Consider the following 21,685-nt stretch of genomic DNA (forward strand, 5'->3'; position numbering starts at 1 on the left):
AATTAGTTGTCTTGCCTGCGACCAACCCCCTTTCAATCTTTGGCACCATATATGGTCCCTCAAGCACCACCAGAAGTGATCCCTGAACAGAGAGCCAAGAGTAATCCTGGACCTCGGAGTCAGGAGTATGCCCTAAGCAACATGGATGTAGCCTAAAAGTTTCATTTAAGTGTTACAAGTTAAGTAGGTAAAGGGATATATCTGATAACTTTTCAGCATCTGTATTGCAAACCATAATGCCAGAGAGAGAGAGAGAGAGAGAGAGAGAGAGAGGAAAAGTCCCTGCCATTGCGGCAATTGAGGGCGGGGAGGGAAACTGGGGACGTTTGTGGTGGAAAAAAATGTATACTGGTGAAGGGAAGGGTGTTGACAACTTTGTAACCATGTATCTCACTGTGATTCATTTAAAAAGTAACTAATTTAAATTTAAAAAATAAGAAGTAGTCTAGATTCTCATTTGCTTCTATAAATGTCTTTGCTTTGGTGCTCAGTTAAAGGACAGAGAATAGGGACCAGAGACATAGAACAGCAGGTAAGGCACTTGCCTTCTCATGGCTGGTCTGAGTTTGATCCCGTACTCCACATATGCCCTGAGCACCGCCAGGAGTGGTCTTTGAGTGCAGATCCAGGAGTAAGTCCTGAGCATCATTGGGCCTTACAGTATGGCCCCAATCCTGCCTTCCCCAAATAAACTGTCTAGTTATAGAGCCTGGGGGTTCCAGACAGACACTAGGGTACAAGACCCTGACTGTGGACTCGGTCACATCTGTGTCAAGAAAACTTTTCTGTCAAGAAGCTGGAAAGATAGCCCAAAGCCTGCTCATTCAGAAGGGCCAACTTGGATCCTAAGCACTTACGTAGCCCCTAAGTACAGTAGATTGTGACCCCAAAGCTAAAATCAAAACATTTCTGTAAAGAGATGTGGGACCATCCCAAAAGATCAGACAGCTGGACGTCTGTCTTAAAAAGTACAGAGACTTCGTTAGGGAAAGAAATTCTCAGTCAGCATGCAGGGGTCCCTGAGACCATTCTTTGTAACAGCTTGACCACGGGCACACAGTTCAATGTCAGCATTTGGTGATGCAGTGATGCCTGGGCCGAGGAGTGCTGAGAATCACCAAGTAATGCTTAGGGGTCCCAGAAGTGCTGGGGACTCAAGCCAGTTCCTCAAGCCTATAAGACATACATCTCTCACCCCTTAGCTATCGTCCCAGCCTGGTATAAATGTTTTGAGGTCAGTTTGCTAAACAAGATTTTTATTTTGTTGGGGCTAGAGAGATAGCACGAGGCGTTTGCCTTGCACGTGGCCAACCGGGGATCGATTCCCAGCATCCCATATGGTCCCCTGAGCACAGCCAGGAGTAACTCCTGAGTGCAGAGCCAGGAGTAAACCCTGTGCATCGCCAGGTGTGACCCAAAAAGCAAAAAAAAAAAAGATTTTTATTTTGTTTTGAGGTGCCAGCGATCAGACCCAGGGCTTCACCCATGCAAGAATAGTGCTTGACTGCAGAGTTATGTTCCCAGATAAATAATGAATATCTTTTAATAAGAAAAAGAATAAAAATATGTTAAAGTTAACAGGGGCGCTAGAGAGAAGGCTCAAAGGGCTGAGCGCAGGCCTGGCACACAGGAGGTCTGGGCTCCATACCCTGCAACGCATGTCCCTCAAGCACTGCCTGGAGCAGAGCTGGGAGTAACCCCTAAGCATCATCAGGTGACCCCAAACCCCAAAACATTAACAACAGTCCTGGCTGGGCAGTGGGTAACAAGCTGCCTATTATTGTCCTCTGTATTATTTTCCTATTTTTCAAAAATGTTACCAAATATTGCTTTCTTATAAAGGTAAAGGTAAAGGCCCTCCCGTTGATCGTCGATTTGCTCGAGCGGGCCCAGTAACGTCTCCATTGGAGACTTTGTTGTTATTGTGTCTGGCATATCGAATACTCTCGGTAGCTTGCCGGGCTCTCCGAGAGGGGCGGAGGAATCGAACTCGGGTCGGCCATTGCTTTCTTATAAAACATTTAATAGGGAAAGATAAGAGACTTTTGTCTTCAGTTCTTCTCAGGGCACGCTCTGGTCTGGTCAGTGTCTGTAGCATTTTCCCAGACCCAAGGACTGACTGGGGCTGGGGAGGGGGGGGGCATGGGGGAGGATGTTGGGAGGATCACGGACAGGGCTCACGCCTTGTCTTTGCCATATAGGGCCATATCTGATCTTCCTAAGAGCCCCATTTAGGAGCCTGACTCACAGAGACATTTGTCCCTTATCCAAGGTCACACAGATAGCGGCTGCCCGAAGCACACTGTGGAGACTGTCCTTTGGTCTATGAACCTATTGGAAGGGTTTGGCGCGGAGCTCTTATTCCTGGGGGTCTGTGCCTAAACTCCTGCTCATGCCAGGGCTCAGCCAGCTTCAGGGTACTCCATGGACTCCAAACAGCACCGCAACAAAGGGTCAGCAACCCTGAAAATGAGCTTAGCCGAAAGGGCTGCCTACCCTGGACAAGCCCTGCCTAGCTTGCTGGCTCCCCTCCACCTCCACCCCAACCTCCACCTGATTCCAGAAGGATCTTCCCAGAGGCTGCTCACAGCTGATGGGCCCTCTCTGAAGACCCTGCACCTCAGGGCCTGAGGGCACCGGCATCTCCTGCAGGGTCCCCCTGGGCTTGTGGGGCTTGAGGGCCTTTTCCCCACATCTGTCCTGGCCAAACTGTCCCTTTCCTGCTTTCTGCTCTCAAAACAAACTGCAGCACAGGCCCTGCCTTGGTGCTGAGAGATAGGACATTGGGGGGCGGGGCTGGAGAGGGGGCTGGAGAGGCCGTACAAGGACACAGCACTCGCCTTGCGGGACTCTCTAGCACAGATGCAGGAATAGCCCCTGAGCACGGTTGGGTGTGGAGCCCAAACAAAGCAAACAAGATATTTCTTGAGGTAAAGCGGCCGTTCTCCACCTCCCTCCTTAGTCCCCCCTACACCGGTAATCATTTTTTAATTTCTTTTGTCTTAATTGAATCACCATGAGAGACACAGTTATAAAGTAGTTCATGACTGGGTTTCAGTCATACAATGTTCCAACACCGTCCCTCACCAGTGTACATTTCCTACCACCAGTGACCCCATCTTCCCTCCCACCTCCCCTCACCATCTCTATAGTGGGCACTTGCTCTCTGTCTCTGTCTCTGTGTCTGTCTATCAGTCTGTCTGTCTGCCTGTCTCTCTCTCTCTCTCTCTCTCTCTCTCTCTCTCTCTCTCTCTCCTCTTTTGTGCATTATGGTGTGCAATACAGGTACGGAAAGGTTATCAGGTATATCCCGGTGCTTATTTTCAACACTCAGTTCTTTGACCAGAGTGATCATTTTCAACTATCATTGTCATACAGGTCCCTTCCTATCCAGTGATTTGTAATCCTGTTCCTACCTTCCAACCTTAACTCTTTTCTGGCACTTTACCTGGTTTTGCCGAACTCATGTCATGTGTGGCCCCTTGGGATATCCTGGGGCCTTCCCTACCCAGAGGCCATACAAGTGCCCAGTTGAGAAACATTGCCATCCACAACCCAGTCACCTCAGAAAATCTAATGGAGCCTCATTCACATTGCCTGACCAGCTTAGACCACCAATGCCAGCTTGTTCAGGGCCTCACAGAGAGGCCACAAATACAAGAGAAATTTAGGCTCTTGGTTCTGGAGGCTGAGGAGAAGGCTGCTGAGACTGAGGGTCTGGCGGCTGAAGGTAGCCACTTAAGAGACCAGAACTGATTGGAGAGAAAAAAAAAAAAAAAGGTTGATTCCGGTGTCAGTAACCTGAGGAAAGGGTGGGTTTGCTGGCCCCAAACCATCAGACTCTCAGGCAGAGACTGGGGTTGATAAGGGCTGTGTAGAACACAAAAGCAGAAAGGGTGGTGGGCTGGCGGGGGGAGAAGAGTCATCACACAGCATCCTGCTGAGGCCAGTGTTTGACAAAGTCACTTATTCACGCCGAGTTGTTCTTAGGAAACCTCCAGGTAAAAACACAGAGCAGCACCGCCTGAGGCGATCTCTGAGAGGAACCCAGAGACCATTGGTTCTTTTCCTCTCCTGTGTGACTGGCTCTTTGTTTAACATACCACACAGTTTAGAGAGGCATGTCTTAACAGCAGCAGAAGGGCAGAGCAAGGGCTGGAAGAGCTAAGAATTGTGTGGAGAACGTGCCCGAGTCCCTAGGGCCCACTCACTCACAAACAAGTTGAGTGCTTCTGAGGTGTCTCTCCTGGGCCTGCTTGGTGGCCATCTTCTTCCTGTGTCTTCATCTGGTCTTCACCCTCTGTGGCCCTGTCCTAATCTCTTTCTAGGACACTGCCAATACTGAATTAAGACCCAACCCCACCCCCGGCAGCCTCATTTTAACTTAGTTACCTCTTTAAAAATCCCTCTCTCCAAATATAGTCATTCTAAGTACAGGGCACTCATTTGGCCTACGAATTTTATAGTTACCCACTTCCGCCTCTAATGCCCATCTTTCTGGAAAAGTCACAGCAGTGACTAAATGTCATTCTCAGCACTTGTTGAAAGGGCTTCCCAATATCATGGGATGGGAGTTGGAGAGAGACACATTCACACACCTCCCCTAGGCTTCTCCTAATAAAAATGCCGTGACCTGGACCCCCTCAGCAGACCACTCCACTGCCCACCACTCGTCTTGGTGCTGTGGGCGCCTGCCTCCTTGAGCCCTAAACACAACTTCTGCCATCCAGTTACCATGACACCCCCGCCCCCACCCCCACCCCGGGCTGGCACAAGCGAGGAGTTGCATGATCAACTAAATGTGTTTAGTTTGGCTCGTATTGCAGAAGATCTAACGCTCTTGGGCAGATAATATTCCTCCCACACACAAATACACAGAAAACACACCTGGCTCTGAGGTAGGCTGATGATGAGTTAATTAACATAAAACTGAGCGTGAGCCATAATTCAGTGGATGCCACGGAGAAACTGGCAAGGCGCTCTTCCCTCACGCTGCCAAATTCCAAAGGCCTGGCGCGCCCATTGCCCATTCATGGCAGCTGCCCACATAAGGAATGTGTCCGCTCAGGTTCTTTATGACCCCAGCTCACCTGCCCAACAGCTCACCTCCAAGGGTTCTGAGCCCTCACAGACCTCTCATGGGCCATTCTGGACTCACAGACCAGGAAACCAGCAGGAAGGAGCCAGAATTCTTTTCTTCACCTGGCCTTGTTTTCCCCCATTAGCCCTGAATGTCTCTTCATCTTCTGTCATTCCAGCATTCTGAGGTATTTTCCTTTCAACCACCATGAAGACCTTCTTCCTTCTAGGAGCTGCCTGACTCCCACTGTGTTTACTGCTTCCTGGGGTCACACAGATATTGAGACCATTGTTTTAGGCCTGGAGCGATAGCACAGCAGTAGGGTGTTTGCCTTGCACGCAGCCAACATGGCCGACCCGAGTTCGATTCCTCCGCCCCTCTCGGAGAGCCCGGCAAGCTACCGAGAGTATCTCGCCCGCACGGCAGAGCCTGGCAAGCTCCCCGTGACCTATTCGATATGCCAGACACAGTAACCACAAAGTCTCCAATGGAGACGTTACTGGGCCCGCTCGAGCAAATCGATGATCAACGGGAGGGCCTTTACCTTTACCTTTACCTGTTTTAGGCCAAATCAACTCACAAGGCAGATTACTGCCTCCAGTGAGGACCATCAGGCAGGATTAATGTTTCCTCCAGAAATACCTCAGGCCCTTCATAGAGGGGGGAGAATAAACAAGTACAAGAGAGAATATACAAGTACCAAATCTATCAAGCCCAGCTTCCTCTCCGTAAAATCTGTTGGATACCACTTTTAGTGTTGAGAATTTGAACAGCAAAATTTTGTTGTTGTTGTTGTTGTTGCTACTCCATAAAGAGACCCATGGTGATCATGTAGCACATCTGATCTCCACACATGGAGCTGCCGCGTTCCCCAGAACCTGCCAGAAGGTGAACCCAGTGAGTGAACTGTCTGGCTGTCTGGCTCAGTTATGGGGAATCCTGCCAAGTTATGGGAAATGCCTACAGAGAGCCACCATCTTTCTTTTGATAGAATCAGCAGAAGAGTAACCAGACACCACAAACATCTTATTCAACATCTCCTTTGCTATCTAGTAAACCTGTAATATCAACTGTGATATTTGTGCTCTTTAGGATAAAGGGCAATATTATTCAGTCATAAAAAAGATTGAATGGCCCGCGTCCCTCAGCTGCTGCTATGCTGACTCACTCACGGGCCCTGATCTACAAATACCCGAAGTAATCTCCGAGAAGATGCACACCAAGCAGCTAAAATTCATGGAAAGGCTGGTCCCTGGGTCTGAAAACTCCAGGGAGCCCTCAGGAGGCTGGTGGGGGCTGAGTGCCTGCCTAGCTGAAATCCCCAGTAGCCACCCCACACCTCACTGCTGCAGCCATGCCAAGGGCTCAATTCCACTGCTTCATGAATATTCTCTTCAGAGACTCCAAACTTCAAATAATTTTGGGTGCCAAACACAGTACCAAGTCTCACAATGTTACTGGGCCCGCTCTAGCAAATTGATGAACAACAGGAGGACAGTGACAGTGACAGTGACCCAGTGTCCAGGGTGAGAACTCTGGTGTCTTCTTGGGGGGTGGGGTGGGCAGCCTCTCCCCAATCACCCACACTTCCGGTAAGCCCAGTGGCCACACCCACCTCCCACAACTGCCACCATCTTGACTCATTGGCCCAGACCATAGATACTGAAGTCACTGGACACCTCCTAATTCCTCAATACTGAAGTTCCAGGAGCACACTGAATCACAGAGCAAAATAACACAGAAGCCAGCTAAAGCCAACCAACAAAAGCAACACTGCAGAAGGCTCAACTAGCAACAAACAGCTTAGGAAATTCATAGACAAGGACTTAATAACCCCATAATCAGGTCTAACAATTTTCACATGAAAATCTGATTTTTTAAGACATTGATTTGAATATTGGAGCTTTGTTATCTAACCAATTTCATCTCCAGAATTATATCAACGGTTGTGGCTTTTGTCTACATTAAAATAAATTCTTTAAACTTTTGAATAATAAAATATAGTTTTTCTGTTCCAGCTAAAAGATTTAAAATCCATTGTTTGCTTTTCCCTTTCTCTGTTACAGCGAAGGAAATGATGACCACTTATGTTCATTAACTAAAACCTGAGAAAACTAATTAAGTTTCCAGTCTCTTACCGTTATCTGGCAATGCAGACAAGCTCCAAACAACTCGACAGGCACTTCTGAAAATGCAGCCTTGTTTTATTGTATATTGTGGGAAGAGGACTGTTGGCTCTCTGACCGCAACTGAACTTCCAAGTTCCCTTTTATAAACTTGGATAATGAAGCAGACAGACCACAGTTACTACTGAGCACTAATGCAGTAGGAATGAAATGAAAACAAACAAACAAAAAGTTTGAATGAATGTCTGATTTGTGCTATAATGCAGATGAGCTTTTAAAATATGAAGCCAAACACTAAAGGATAAATATTATATTGTTCTATTTATATGAGGTATCCAGAATAACAACAGTCCATAGAAACAGAAAATAGCACCAAAGCTTTCTCTTTTTTTAATACAAAAATGATCTATTAACATAGAAGTTAATGAGAGAGATGAGGAAGGTTAGGCATTTGATTAAGATTTACTCTGACCTAGGAAGCGATAGCACAGCGGGTAGGGTGTTCGCCTTACAAGCGGCCAACTATGGCCGACCCGAGTTCGATTCCTCCGCCCCTCTCGGAGAGCCCGGCAAGCTACCGAGAGTATTCGATATGCCAAACACAGTAACAACAAAGTCTCCAATGGAGACGTTACTGGGCCCGCTCGAGCAAATCGACGATCAACGGGAGGGCCTTTACCTTTAGGAAGATTTCTGTCCTCCTGGTTTTCTCTTAGATCTTCCAGAAAGCAGATGTTCTGCACAAAAACACCAATAGCCTTGGGTTTGCCATGTTTATAAACATTTGGCCCAAAGCCTTCTATAGCCGTGGAATCAAAGCTCAACGAAAGTGGGGAAATGTAATGACATTCTTTTTTTTTACATGTGCTATGTAGTTTATTTATTTTTTTTTAGAATTACAAATTTTTGTGCTTGGGTTTCAGTTATACAATGATCAAGTACCCATCCCTCCACCAGAGCCCATCCTCCCCCATCACGGGTCCTAGCATCCCTCCCACCCCCCATCCTCCCTGTCCCACCCTGCGCTGTGGCAGGGCATTCCCCCTTGTTCTCTCTCTCTTCTTTTGGGTACTGTGTTTTGCAAGAGAGGCATGTAATGACATTCTTGGCCTTTATAAAGGTGAGCATAGGGATTGGAGAGAGAGTACAGCAGACAAGATGTTTGTCTTGCACACAGCCAACAAGGGTTTGACCCCGGGTGCTCCATATATCTTCTTTGTCCCACCCTAAGCACTGTCAGGAGTGATCCTTGAGTGCAGAGGCAGGAGTAAACCCTGAACACTGCTGACGAAGAGAAAAATAATAAATAAATGTAAAAAAAATAATCAGAGGGGCCAGAAATATAATTACTGGTACAAACATTCCTTATGTGTGTGAGGCTCTGGAAGAAGAAAATTAAGAACATGAGATGAGTGAACACAACATTATTTAATCAGAACGTCAAGTTTAAAGGCTGCTTGACTCTCCTGTGATATGTTGACCAAGAAGATCTGGTGCTATCAAGAGTTGACAGAGGAGCCAGAGAGACAGAATTGCAGGTAGGACATTTGCCTTTCATACAACAGACCTGGGTTCCATCTCTGTATCCCATATGGTCCCCCTGAGCTCTCCAGGAGGGATCTCTGAGTGCAGAACCAGAAGTAACCCCTGAGAACTGCCAGGTGTGACCCAAATCTCATCACCCCCAAATTTCTGATAGAATATTACCAGTTGAATAGACCAGTTCATTATCTACGTATGGCAGAAATTCGATCCCATTTACTCCGTGTTAAATGCCGAAGTTTCCTCAAGAAAAAGCCGTAGATATTAGATGAATGGAGAGAAGGTCAGAGAGGTGGGTAGGTGGCTAGGTGGCTAGATGAATTGGTGGATGGGTGGATAGAAAGGCAGATTGATGGGTAGATAATGGGGACAGATAGGTGGCTGGGTGGATAAATGGACGGAGGGTCTGGATTCATGAGGAACCTGAGATGTTATATTATACATGAGATTTTATATCAAGTTTAGACTGTCTATTCTATTAGTCTGCAAGACACTCCTCATAAAGACTATTCCAACAACTGTCATCCACTTGGTGCAAACTAGTCTGTTTCCCCAGGATGGTGTTTCTCCTGATCTCTCAACCTCCACAGTAGCTGTAACCCTCACTCTTCCTTCTGTGTGGGACAGGGAAGTGACAGAGGTGAGAGAGGGCACACCCTGCGTGCTGAGCTAAGTGTTTAGCAAGACGAAGCATTGCACGCACCAGGCCTTGAGAATGGAGACCTTCATTTGCCCTCGCCTTCGCTTCTGAAATTCCCACATTGCAGATGTGGTCCCAACCAAAAAAAAGTTTTTTTAATTTTTTTTAATTAAAAAAAAAACAAGGTTCAGAGCAATAGCAATAGTCCAGTGGGTAGGACACACAGAAAGAAAGAAAGAAAGAAAGAAAGAAAGAAAGAAAGAAAGAAAGAAAGAAAGAAAGAAAGAAAGAGGGAGGGAGGGAGGGGAGGGAGGGAGGGAAGGAAGGAAGGAAGGAAGGAAGGAAGGAAGGAAGGAAGGAGAAAAAAGAGAGAGAGAAAGAGAGAGAAAGAAAGAAAGAAGAAATAAAGATAGAAAGAAGAAGAAAGAAAGAAAGAAAGAAAGAAAGAAAGAAAGGAAGGAAGGAAGGAAGGAAGGAAGGGAGAGAGAGAAGCACTGTGCTGTATTCTTAGGATGTTTCATTTTCTCATGTATATTACTTTCATCTATTGTTTTTTCAGTTTGAGGTTTGTGCCCTACCACTGAATCACATCCCTTTCTATCAGAGTGAAAAGAAAAAAATTAAGCTTGGTTGGTCGGTAAGACCATTGCACAGTTATATAATCAGCATTCTTTTCCAAAACTGCTTTCAATTATTTCTCTACCATTAAACCACCAGCTCCTTAGCTGCTTTACCCAATTGTATGTTCCACCTTCCTAGGTTCATGTGGTCCCAAGCACCTAACAGACATGAAAGGAATCTTCAAAGAGTGCTCGCTTTGGCAGCACTTATACTAAAATTGGAACAATGCAGAGAAGATTAGCATGTCCCCTGCGCAAAGAATCTTCAAAGAGCCAAGATTCATTGGGTGACCTTCCTCTAAACCCAAGAGCTGATCAGACTAGGAATCCTAAAGGTGCACTGTTCTAGGACTCAACCTGCCACCAGGCTTCTTCCCACAAACTCTTAATTCTCTGAGAAGCAGAAGATTCCTCAGTGAGATGCTAGGAAAAGGGGAATGTGAGAAGCAGCTAGCCCACCTCTTCTTACTCTGGTCATAAAAGTTGTAAGGGACAGCTCTGGCCAAGAGGAATAAATGATTTAACTGAGTTAACTAGTTTACAGCAGCTGACCCAGAGAAGCTCCTGCAAGAACATAAGGCCAGGAAAGGAATTTCGAAGACCATCACCATTCCCAAGCCCCCTGGTAACTGCCTTAGCAACCGCACTTTTATCTAGGTAGAAGCCCACGTGGGGGCAGGTTGGAGGATCCCTATAAAGGCCACCTTGACAAAGGAAGGGTGCGCATATGCTGCCCGAGCCCATGTGCTGCTTGTGCCCACATGGCCAAGCACAAGTGCCCAAGCACATGTGTTGCCCGCATGTCCCCTTTTCAGATGTGTACTTTCATGCTTTTGTGTCTAGCTGATAAGATGCTTTCTTGATGTATGGGAAATGGGAATGTCATCTTAATTGGGAATGTTTATTTTCTTGATAATTTGCTTTCGTATGCCTTTGTTCGCTTTGGACTCTTTGTAAGTTACTTTTGCCTTTGGCGTTGTTTTTTTGTTTTGTTTTGTTTTGTTTTTAATTTTTATTAGTGAAACACCATGAGGTACAGTTGTAGACTTACAAATTTTTGTGCTTGGGTTTCAATTATACAATGATCAAATACCCATCCCTCCACCAGTGCCCATTTTCCTCCACCATGGATCCCAGTATCCCTCCCACCCCCCATTCCCCTCATCCCGCTCTGCCTCTGTGGCAGGGCATTCCCTTTTGTTCTCTCTCTTCTTTTGGGTGTTGTAGTTTGCAAAAGGGGCATTGAGTGGCAATCACTTTTGGTCTATAGTTTACTTTCAGCATGCTTCTCATCAAGCTCCCGCCTTAGTCAGGATGTCTTGGCCCCAGCTAGCTGGTAAAATAAAATCTTGATGTGTGGTTTGTATTCCCGCTGGATTCTTTGTCTTTCTGAATACTGAGGAGTGGTCTCGGTCCTAACATTCTCTATTCTTAACACATTCCAGAGACCTTGGACATAATCCCTAGCACAGTGGGGCAAGGGCTTTGGGTGAGTTAATCCCATTCGTCCTGTTTTTAACTTTGGGTGGCTCATGCCTTAGCTGTCTGTTCCTCTGCAGCAGGAAGCCCAGTGCCAGAGGGCTGGGCTAGCCCCGGCTCTGACCCTGCTAAGCACTTTCGCCTCATCGCCAGCCTCCAGAGCGCCTCTCATCTTCTGGAACATTCCCCGTTGTCTCCACTCTATGCCTTTCAGAAAAGGCCATTTGTGCTCAGACTAGAGGAATCTAAAGCCTCAGCAACCTCCCACCGCCTTCTAGGAAAGTCCTTCTCCAAAAGGGACTAAAATAATTGTGGGGGGGGGGGAATGAAAGGGGGGCGGTGGACCCTCCAGCTGTGGGCAGGCCGACAGTGAGTGAGCACACAGGAGTACACAGAGTTCAGAACCCAGCGGGCCCGTGGGGGCGCCTGCACGCCCGGCGAGCTGACCTTGAGCGTTTCTGCTTCCCATGACCTCATCAGGAGCTGGATTAGGTTGCTTCTGAGTATCCCCTAGCCCCAATCCACACCACAAGCCTGCTTGGTGACCTCAGTATCCACCTAACTGGCACTTGTCTTCAGCAATAAGAAATTAAACTTTTTTTCTTTTGATTTTCTGTATTTTGCAAGCACTTGCTACTGTTTAAACTGTTGGCACTGTGTGATGTGGTGTGGTGTGGTGTGGTGTGGTGTGGTGTGTGTGTGTGTGTGTGTGTGTGTGTGTGTGTGTGTACGTGCACCAGAACCCCTCTCCTCCTCCCCAGTCTATAGTTGGGGAGGAAAACTTAGAGAAGAAAACTTTTTTTTTAAAAAAAAAGAGGGATGTTGGGGCCAGAGCATTAGAACACAGGGATGGCATTTGCCTTGCACACTACTCGGGTTCAATCCCCAGCATCCCGCATTGTCCCCTGACTCGGTCAGGAGTGATTCCTGAATGCAGAGCTAGTAGTAAGCCCCGAGAAATGTCGATGTAACCCCAAACACAAACAAACAAAAATTTAAGTGGGTGGTATATAAAATAAGAATTTTAGTAGCCGCAAAGGAGAAAGCAAAGTCCTCTGGAGGCTGAATCCTTCCAGAGCACGGAGGTCCCACTGGGTTACCTCGGCCTGCTGGTCTTTGCAAACTTCTGGCGCCATCTGCTGGGCACCCCAGAAACAACCGCCCCTTTAGGTTGCCAAATGACTTGGCCAGGCTGATGAGAACGCCAGCCAGACGCAGGTTTCAGGATAAACATCGGGTTCTCTTGCGTCTGGAGCCAGCGATAGTACAGCGGGTAGAGCGTTTGCCTACCCGGCTTCGATCCTCAGCATCCCATGGGGTCTCCCGAACACCACCAGGAGTAATTCCTGAGTGCAGAGTCAGGAGTAACCCGAGTCAGATGTTCTTCCCACCTTCTGCAAAATACATATATTTTAAATCATGTCCACTTTACTCGCAGTTGAAGACTCCACCGTGGATATTCTTTGCAGTTGGGTATTCATAGACAAGCACCTTCTGACCAAGGGAGGGACCCCCAGTCACCAGGCGCTGTCCCTCCTGCAAGAAGACACGACACTCCTGCTCCCCTTTCCAGCGAGGTACCCCTGTCACTCCCAGCTCTCACCCTCTCTGAACAGGGTTGGTTTACTTCCTCCCTCCATATAGCTCTCTCTCCCCCTCCCTCCCTTTCTTCCTCCCTTTCTTCCTCCCTTTCTCTCTCTCTCTCTCTCTCTCTCTCTCTCTCTCTCTCTCTCTCTCTCTCTCTCTCTCTTCTCTCTTTCTCTCAAACTTACCCCCCCCTTCCTTGGGACTCCAGATAGCTTCAGCTTGGTGACCTTTGGACTAAGTGGCTCAAGAATTCCCACATGGTCCAGAGCAGCCGAAGTTCTAGAATATCTTCTAAGGGGCTGGAAAGATAGTGTAGGGCGCTTGTCTCATACATGGCTGACCCGGGTTCGATCCCTGGAACCCTATATGGTCCCCTGAGCACGACCAGGAGTGATCCCTGAGCACAGAACCAAAAGTAAGCAAACCCTGAACACTGCCACTGTGGTCCCACCCTCTTCTCACCCCCAATAAAAATGGTAAATAAGAAAAAAAGAAATCCTCTCATTTATCTTTCCGCCTGATTAGAGTCTGGTGGCTCTGCCTGCCAGGGCACTTGTCATTCCCAGTAGGCCCCAGACTTGGGGGCATGTTGCCCAGCTCCCCACTTTCCCCCTAGAAGCACCCTCAAAGTCCCTTTGCTCTTGAAGCTGGCTTTGAGGCTCATGAATAGAGAATACCCTACATACTCCCTAAACTGCCCCCATTGGAGGTGCTGGTGGGATAGGAATTTCTTTCTGACACTGTCATCTACTTTGCAAACAGCTGTCTCGAAACAACAGGCTTCAAAGCAGTGCTGCCCAGACTCTTCGGAGAGACCCCCCCCCCCAAAAAAAATTCCCACAGTTGGAACCTTGATAAGAAAAGACACAGAGGGACCAGAGATAGTCCAACAGGTAGGGCACTTGCCAGTTGAACCCCAGAATCCCCTAGGGCCTCCTGAGCCCCATCAGGAGTGGTCCCTGAGTGCAGATTCAGGAATCAGCCCTGAGCATCACCCAGTAAGACCCAAAACGACAACACATGGTGCTTGCCAGCTTCTTCAGAGAGATATACCCTCCCATCTGCCCAAAGCTGGCGCCGTGGTATCAGACACACAGACCTGAACTTCTCCCCCAGTGCCTGGCGTAGAGCTCCTAAGTCCTTGGGACCTCCCACATGGCAAGGCTCCAAAGGTCTCCCTTCCCTTGTAATACTTATATTCTGTCCTCAGGGCCTGTCACAGAGCGGTTCCGAGAGATTCAGGGCTGATGAATGCCCCGTGTCTGGGAGGGAGGATGAGGGTGCACCCCAAATTTGATGGAGACAGACCAGTGGTCCTGCACTTGCCTTTCAAACCTCACCCCCTTCACTTGATCTCAGCTACTCCTTGGAGTCCTTTTGTGACAAGCTCATGGAAGTTTGTTTATTTTTTTTATTAAGTTATGAATTCATTAACTCATTAGTTTAATTACAGACACCACTCAAGTCCTTTCGAACTTCTTCCCCATCTTCACAGGGTTATTTCATAGGATGGAGGGAGAAGGTCCTTCTCAAGACAAAGGAGTGTGGGAACCCCTGATTGGTCCCCCGGGAGGGGGGTGTGCTGCCATATTTGGAGGCGGGCAGGAAGGCCACCTCCCCCTGTGGCTCCTACTTAGCTGGCCAGCGGGCAGCCAGAGGATATGCTGTAGATCAGCGGCCCGGCCAGACGCTCCTGAGGCTCCTGCGCAGACCAGCCCAGGTAGGTGGGAGGCAGAGTCCTCTCTACAGGGTTCTGCCCGCTCTAACCCAGCTGCAGAGAGGTGGGGGTCTTATTCCTGCCACTTCCAACACTGGCACCCAAATGGGGGGACACTGGGGAGAATGCTGGGGTGACACCAGTGTTCACGGCTATGTCTGGGGTTTCGTGAGGGCTGGTGATGGGCTGTTCTTTTATTTGGAAGCCCTGGGTGGTGCCGATAACTCCTTCCTCAAGATCTCTGTGCTTTTGGGGCTGGAGTGATAGCACAGCGGGTAGGGTGCTTGCCTTGCACGCGGCCAACCCTGGTTTGATTCCTAGCATCCCGTGTGGTCCCCCAAGCACCGCCAGGAGTGATTCCTGAGTGCAGAGCCAGGAGTAACCTTTGTGCATTGCCGGGTGTGACCCAAAAAGGAAAAAAAGAAAAAGATCTCTGTGCTTTCATCATCAATTCCTGCGAACTGCCTGTCATTTATGTTATCATTTTCTTATTGTATTGATTGGGAGGGCCCACCTGGCAGTGCTCAGGGCTTACTCCTGGCTTTGTGCTCAGGACTCTCTCCTGGTGGTGCTCAGAGAACCCTGTGTGGTACTGGAAATGGGACCCGGGTTGACAGTGGTGCAGGATAAGTCCCTTACACCCTCTATCACTCCGGCCCCACTCAAGTCATCGTTTTTTTTTTTTTTTTAAGATTTTGCCTACCAAGGTGTCTGGATAGGGGCTGGGGGAGATAGTACGGCTATATCCGCCAGGATTAAAGTTACACCTCGCAGGAGCAGCCACCTCAAGTGAGCACCTTGAGGGCCACTCAGCACCAGGAGGGGTGGCTGAGAAACCCCTACCCACCCAGGGCGGGAGCCGCATCCGTGGGCCATACCATGGAACTTGCAGCCCACGTGGCAGAAAATCAAAGGGAGGGCGCCCCACCCCCCAAAAGGGAGTGCCTGGTCAAATGACGTGGGTATGGGACCTACTCTGAAGATGATCACTATGCGCTCGCGATCTCTTTCAACAAAGCCAGCCGGAGCTCCCTGGGTTGGGAGGGCGGGATAGGGGCTGCTGCAGGTCTCGGGCGCCGCCTCTGCCCGCACGCACCCGCGCCCCCTGGGGGAGTGGCGAGATATTGCATCTGCCCGTTTTCTCTCCGTCACAACCAGGGTTCACCCAGAGCGGGCTGTTCTCGCAGACAGGCTCTGGTCCCTTTACGGAGCCCTGCGGGGGACTGTATGTGAGTGTGTGTTTGGGTGGGGGCGGGGGTTGACGAAGGGCGTGGGGGTCAGCAGCTGATTGTCCTGCCTCGTCCCGCCCAGGGACTCACAGTCCATCCTCTAGGCCCGGGGCTGCGCAGGCTCAGCTTTAGTAACTTTTCCTGACTCCCTGATGGATACAAAGTTGCAGGAGAAAAAGGCCTTGGCTGGCAGCTATTGTCCTTTCAGACTTGCAGACTACTGGAGTGGGAGCGGAGCGGTGTTCCCTGGTGCCCTGGGACGCTTAGCACCCAGTGCCTCTCCCCTCCCACCGCACCCGGCCCTCAGAAATACTCATGCAGGGGCTGGAGCAATAGTCCGGCACATGGGCACCAGAGTTCTATACCACCCCCCCCCCGCCCCGCATCCTGTATGGTCACCTGAGCAGCAGCTAGGAGTAACCCCTGAAACATTCCCCTGGGGGTAGCCCAAAATCAAAAAGAAGAGAAAAGGACAGTACTGTCAGGTACCCGGCTCTAGGCTCAGCCAAGGAGCTTCAGGGTAGCTCTCCCCACATTTCCAGCATTCTCTCTACTGCCTCCCAGCAGCTCAGAAAGGGGGGAGTTGAGTGGGGGGGACACTGGAGACGGCATCAGACAGAGCGGGATCTGACACCTCCTATTGTGAGGGGAATACCTCCCTTCTCTGGATCCTCGCATCGATTTCCAAAACGGAATCATCCGGCACTGGCAGGTCGTGTGGCTTAAATGAGCCATGCCAGGGGCTGGCACAGGGGAACTTGGCAATAAAAAGCTCCGGGAGAGAGACCTGAGCGATAGTAGAGGGGAAGGCGCTTGCCTGGCACACAGCTGAACCCAACTCCATCTCTGGAACCAGATAGGATCCCCAAGGTCCCTCCAGGAGTGATATCTGAGTTCAGAGCCAGGACTGAGCACAGCGGTGTGCTCCCCCCACCAAAAAAAAATTAAAATAACAATACATTAAATAAACAAGTAAATGCAGCCTCTGTCCCGAGCTCCCAGCTCATCCTCCTTCTATTTGATTTGAAAGACTTGGGAGGATCAAAGAAAATTCAACTGTACCAAGTCACTACTTATTTATCTTCCCATGCACTGTCAAAGGTTTTCTTTAATTACCAGTTGCAGCTTCCTACTTGTCTGAGAAAATCCAGAATCCCTGTTAGCCACCGCCCCCCCCCCCCATTGGTGGAAGTTGAGGGAAAAGCCAGCTCAATATTGTCTGAAGGCGGGGGGGGGGGGGGGGGGGGGGGGGGGGGGGGGGGGGGGGGGGGGGAGGGTCTAAGCCTGGGGAAGTATTTATGCTTTATTTATGCCCTCTGAAAAGGCGGGTGGCTGGAACAGAGCTTAAAGTAAAGGTAGACAGATGTGCAGTTTCTTGCTCAAAAGCTGTTGCAGGGGCCGGAGCAATAGCACAGTGGGTAGGGCGTTTGCCTTGCACACGGCTGACCCTGGTTCAATCCCCGACAACCCATATGGTTCCCCGAGCACTGCCAGGAGTAACTCCTGAGTGTAGAGCCAGGAGTTGTTACCCATGAGCACGGCTGGGTGTGACCCAAAAAGCAAAAAAAAAAAGCTGTTGCAGGCTGAACCCAGCATGCAGCTAAGTCGTCTGATCCCTGCCTCGGCCACCAGGGGCCCCTCTGGAGTCCAGAACCCAGAATAACCTGAGCACTGCTGGGTGAGCATCCCACCCCACCCCACCCCACCCAAAAAAAAACCCCCTGAAGCTAAACCCCCTCCCCTGCACCCAGGAAGGGGTTCGGGGTGGCGCCTCAGGGCAGCTAACAGCGGGCCTCTCCCCTCGCAGATTCTGCCACGATGAGGAAGCACCTCGGCTGGTGTTTGGCCCTCGCCTGCGTCCTGGTCCTCTGCCAAGTCCCCGCCGTGGAGCCGAGGGGCATCAAGCACCGGATCAAGTGGGGCCGCAAGGCGCCGCCCAGCACCCCGCAGGTCACCGAGGCCCGCGTGGCCGAGATCCGGCCGGGCGCCTTCATCCGCCAGGGCCGCAAGCTGAACCTCAACCTGGGCGGGGAGGACAAGCGCTACTACGACGCCAACTACTGGCAGTTCCCCGACGGCATCCACTACAACGGCTGCGCCAACGCCAACGTGACCAAGGAGAAGTTCATCAGCGGCTGCATCAACGCCACCAAGGCGGCCAACCAGGAGGAGCTGAGCCGCGAGAAGGACAAGCTGCACCAGCGCGTGCTGTGGCGCCTGGTGCGCGAGCTCTGCGCCGTCAAGCACTGCGACTTCTGGGCGGAGCGCGGGGCCAGCCGCGGCCACCCGCTGGTCCCAGAGCCCTGCGTGCCGCTCGGCCTGCCGCTGCTGCTGCTGGTGTGGCTCCTGGGGAAATAGCCCCGCCCGCGCCCCCTGCCCCGAGCAGAACGCGCGCGCAGCCCCCCTGGGGCCCGTGTCCCCAGCAGCCTCCTCCCGCCTCGCACCCACATTTGTCCTGAAGGTACCCCCCCTCCCCCCAAAGCAGCTATCCCTGCGCGCTGGGCGGCTGCGCACTCTGGTTGTCTCCACCAGAGACTCTTGTGTAGATGACTGTTTGAGTGTCGGTACCCTGCTGGGCTCTGTACGGAGGCGGGGGTGGGGGGGTCCCCTCCTGGACCCTGGTCTCTCTGCTCTGGGTGGAGTCTCACACACACACACACACACACACACACACACACACACACACACACACACCATTTCAGGTGAACAGGTCAGGTAAAGGAAGGTGCCAGCGCCTCCCCATGAGTCTTTTTGAGGTGATACTTGGAGATGAGAAAGGGGCGTCTAAAAAGCTGGCCAATCCCAGCACTGTCTCTGGACGCTCAGATATGCTAAATCTAAACACACGCATCTCTAAGTGGGAGTGTGGGGGGTTGGATGTGGCACACAGGCCACACACATGCCTGCAGGCGTGCGCTCTGGCCCTGAGCTACTGGTACACACCCCACCGTGCCCAGTGTTTTCACAAAACTGGAAGCTCTACTTTGAAAGGTAAGATCAGAGTGGGTTATGAGTTCATTTGGGTACCTAGTTATGTAGGAGTTTCCTCTCATTTATCTTGTTAAGCTAAGGCATAAAGAGGAAAGAGTTCTCAACCGAAAGCCAGAGAGCCTGTGGGAAGGAATTATTGCCAAGTGCCAAGCCAGGCACAGCCAGAACAGAGTAGCGTGGGTCTGGAGTAACCAGTGGCTGCTGGAAGCTGGTCTTTCCATGTGGCTAGGATGGGTGGTTCCCTCCCGGAACAAGGGCGGGGCTTTGAGACAACCTTCCAGAAGGACACATTTGCTTTCTGGAGCTCCACGGAGCCCGCATGCTTGGGCTTTCAGGTCTAAGAGGTTGAACATCTTTAATCTACACTCTTGTTACAGCCCCATCACCCTTCTCTCTTTTTACAGCCAGCTTCTGTAAGGAACTGTTTCTGATGCCCTAGAATAATAACCAAAAATTAATTCCCTCTAAAAAGCTTTCTTAAAAAGTCATTTTCTTTAGGGAGATCTAATAAAGAATTCATTCATGCCCTAAGTAGGAGTAAACGGACCATTTACTGATTATTAGCTGAAGTACTTGTTATAAAATATGATTATTTGAACTCAAAATTATGACTTGAATGCTCCAAGTCATGGCCCCCATGAGACTCTCTGAGACCCTCAGAGATGCCCAGGAATTACTAAGCCCTACTTGAAAATAATCGCTGCGAGGATCCATTCTCCTTTGAAAAGTCTGTGCAAGGGAAGTGCTGAGCAAGACCCCCACATCAGTATTTTGAAAAATGAGTGTTGCTAATGGTACCTCAAATTCTGACCTCCCTACTATCAGCTTTCTTCTTCACAGTCCATGAAAAGGTTTTGCCATGGGAAGTAGTGCAGGAAATAGGGGCAGAACACCCCTTTGGAGGAACCTGACTGGGTCCCGGGGAGGACACACCTGCTCTATCACCTTGGGGGTGACACCTAGCACCCCGGTTTCCATGCCACCAACTCTGTGCTCACCGGGCACAGTCCTGATAAACCCCATCAGAGAGAAGACAGAAGTACAGAACTCAAGTGATTCCTTGCACATCGTATCTTAAAGCTAAAAGAATATCAGTAAAAGTGATTTCTTGCACATCCGTATCTTATGTCTAAAAGAACATCAGTAGCCTTAAAGGTAGAAAGAACAGGACGTCTCGCCTCCAGGCTGCTGACGACATTTCAAGATCTCACTCTCTCATGTGTAATTGTGAGGGCCTGCACGGCCAAGTCAGCAAAATGACTTCACTTCTCTCATGGAAAGAACTTCGGTCATGGTGTGCATGCTCTGTAATTGCTCCCTTTCCTCATTTCGTTAACAGTTGCAGAAACAAGGTTAAGTGGGGCATACCGTGGATTTCTACACGATGAGGCAAAGCACAAAATGCCTCTGATTGAATCTCTGCGAGCTGACATCTCCTTGCTCAGGTTGACAAACTCCAAGGTCAAGCAAAGGTTTGGAGAGTCTTGGTTTTGGGTCTTTTGTGTTTCCCCCCCCCCCCCCCCCACTGGAACAAGGAGCTGCCAGGTGCAGGACTTTGTCAGGGCATGTGAACTGTGCTTGCTCTGATCCTTTTTCAATATGAATCCTGTCACCCACCACCACCTCTGAGTGCCGACTTTTTCCAAATGAAAGTTGAGTGACATTAAAATGACAACAGAACTCTGAAACAAAACTTGGACCACCTTCTCTGCCTCTGATTCAGTCTTTGTTTTTGATTTACCCAAAACCAGTCACCTTGTCCTTACCCATCAACACATGCACATTTGCAAGAGTCATATGGGTGAGCACATCGAGTTTCATGCCAACACATTCAACTCTGCTTTCCCATCTTCCCAGGGTGTTTGTGTTTGGGCCTCTCCACCTACCTTCCCCAGCTCATCCCCTCCTTCCTGTCTTCTGCAGCCTCTGAAGCTCCACGGAGTTCAGATGGAAGAGGGAGAGTTTTTTTGGGGAAGTGGCAACTCCTTTTAGAAATTCTTCCATTCTGCATAGCATCTGTACTCCTTGGCAAGTTGGCTCTCTAACTTAGCCCTGCATCCTGAATCTCTCCTATTCCCCAGTGAGCCGGCAAACGTGGCCTTTTCCATTTCAGCAACCAGACCCATAAGAGGTGGGGGGTGATCATTGAGTCAACTGATCTAATCATTTCCTTGTTGGACGTTCTGAGTGTTTCCAGATTTTTACAATTGCAAACAAATAAAGCATCCTTGCACAAGACATTGGGTACTTTTATTCCTGTGGGAGAGATTTGTAGAGACAAGATTTCTGCAGCAGGACTATATGCAATTTCATTGTTCTAGGTATGGCCACATGGTTCATCAGAGCAACTGCTGCCTGCCTGCAGCCTAGGTAGCACCTCATACATGATTCCCATCATATGAGGATGAGATGACTTTCTTGGGGTGGGGGTTGCCCACCTGGCAATGCTCAGGGGTTACTGTTGGCTCTGCACTCAGGAATCACTCCTGGCAGTGCTCAGGGTTCCTATGGAATACAGAGGACCAAATTTGGATCAGCTGCATGCCAGGCAAGTACCCTACCCACTGTCCTATCTCTCTGCTCAGGATCTCACTTGCAATTCTTTCACTTTTTTTTTTGGACCACATTTGGAGGTACTCAGAACTTTCTCCTGGTTCTGCACCAAGGGATCATT

The 21,685-nt window shown here is 49.7% G+C and overlaps 1 protein-coding gene and 1 non-coding gene across 2 annotated transcripts; both read left to right on the forward strand.

Annotated features, from left to right (window-relative positions):
• Positions 1–10,196: 10,196 nt before the first annotated feature.
• Positions 10,197–10,303, forward strand: LOC130030831 (U6 spliceosomal RNA). Its single transcript, XR_008793510.1, has one exon. It is a non-coding gene; the product is annotated as a U6 spliceosomal RNA (small nuclear RNA).
• A 7,535-nt stretch (positions 10,304–17,838) lies between these two features.
• Positions 17,839–18,378, forward strand: PRND (prion like protein doppel). Its single transcript, XM_056121587.1, has one exon. The coding sequence runs from the start codon at positions 17,839–17,841 to the stop codon at positions 18,376–18,378; it is 540 nt and encodes a 179-aa protein (XP_055977562.1).
• Positions 18,379–21,685: the final 3,307 nt, after the last annotated feature.

Source organism: Sorex fumeus, unplaced genomic scaffold (assembly GCF_029834395.1).
Source record: "Sorex fumeus unplaced genomic scaffold, SorFum_2.1 ptg000044l, whole genome shotgun sequence".
Classification (NCBI taxonomy): domain Eukaryota; kingdom Metazoa; phylum Chordata; class Mammalia; order Eulipotyphla; family Soricidae; genus Sorex; species Sorex fumeus.

What these genes read in the sequence shown, in the direction of transcription:
- PRND (XM_056121587.1), top strand. Translation starts at nt 17,839, where the DNA reads ATGAGGAAGCACCTCGGCTGGTGTTTGGCCCTCGCCTGCGTCCTGGTC.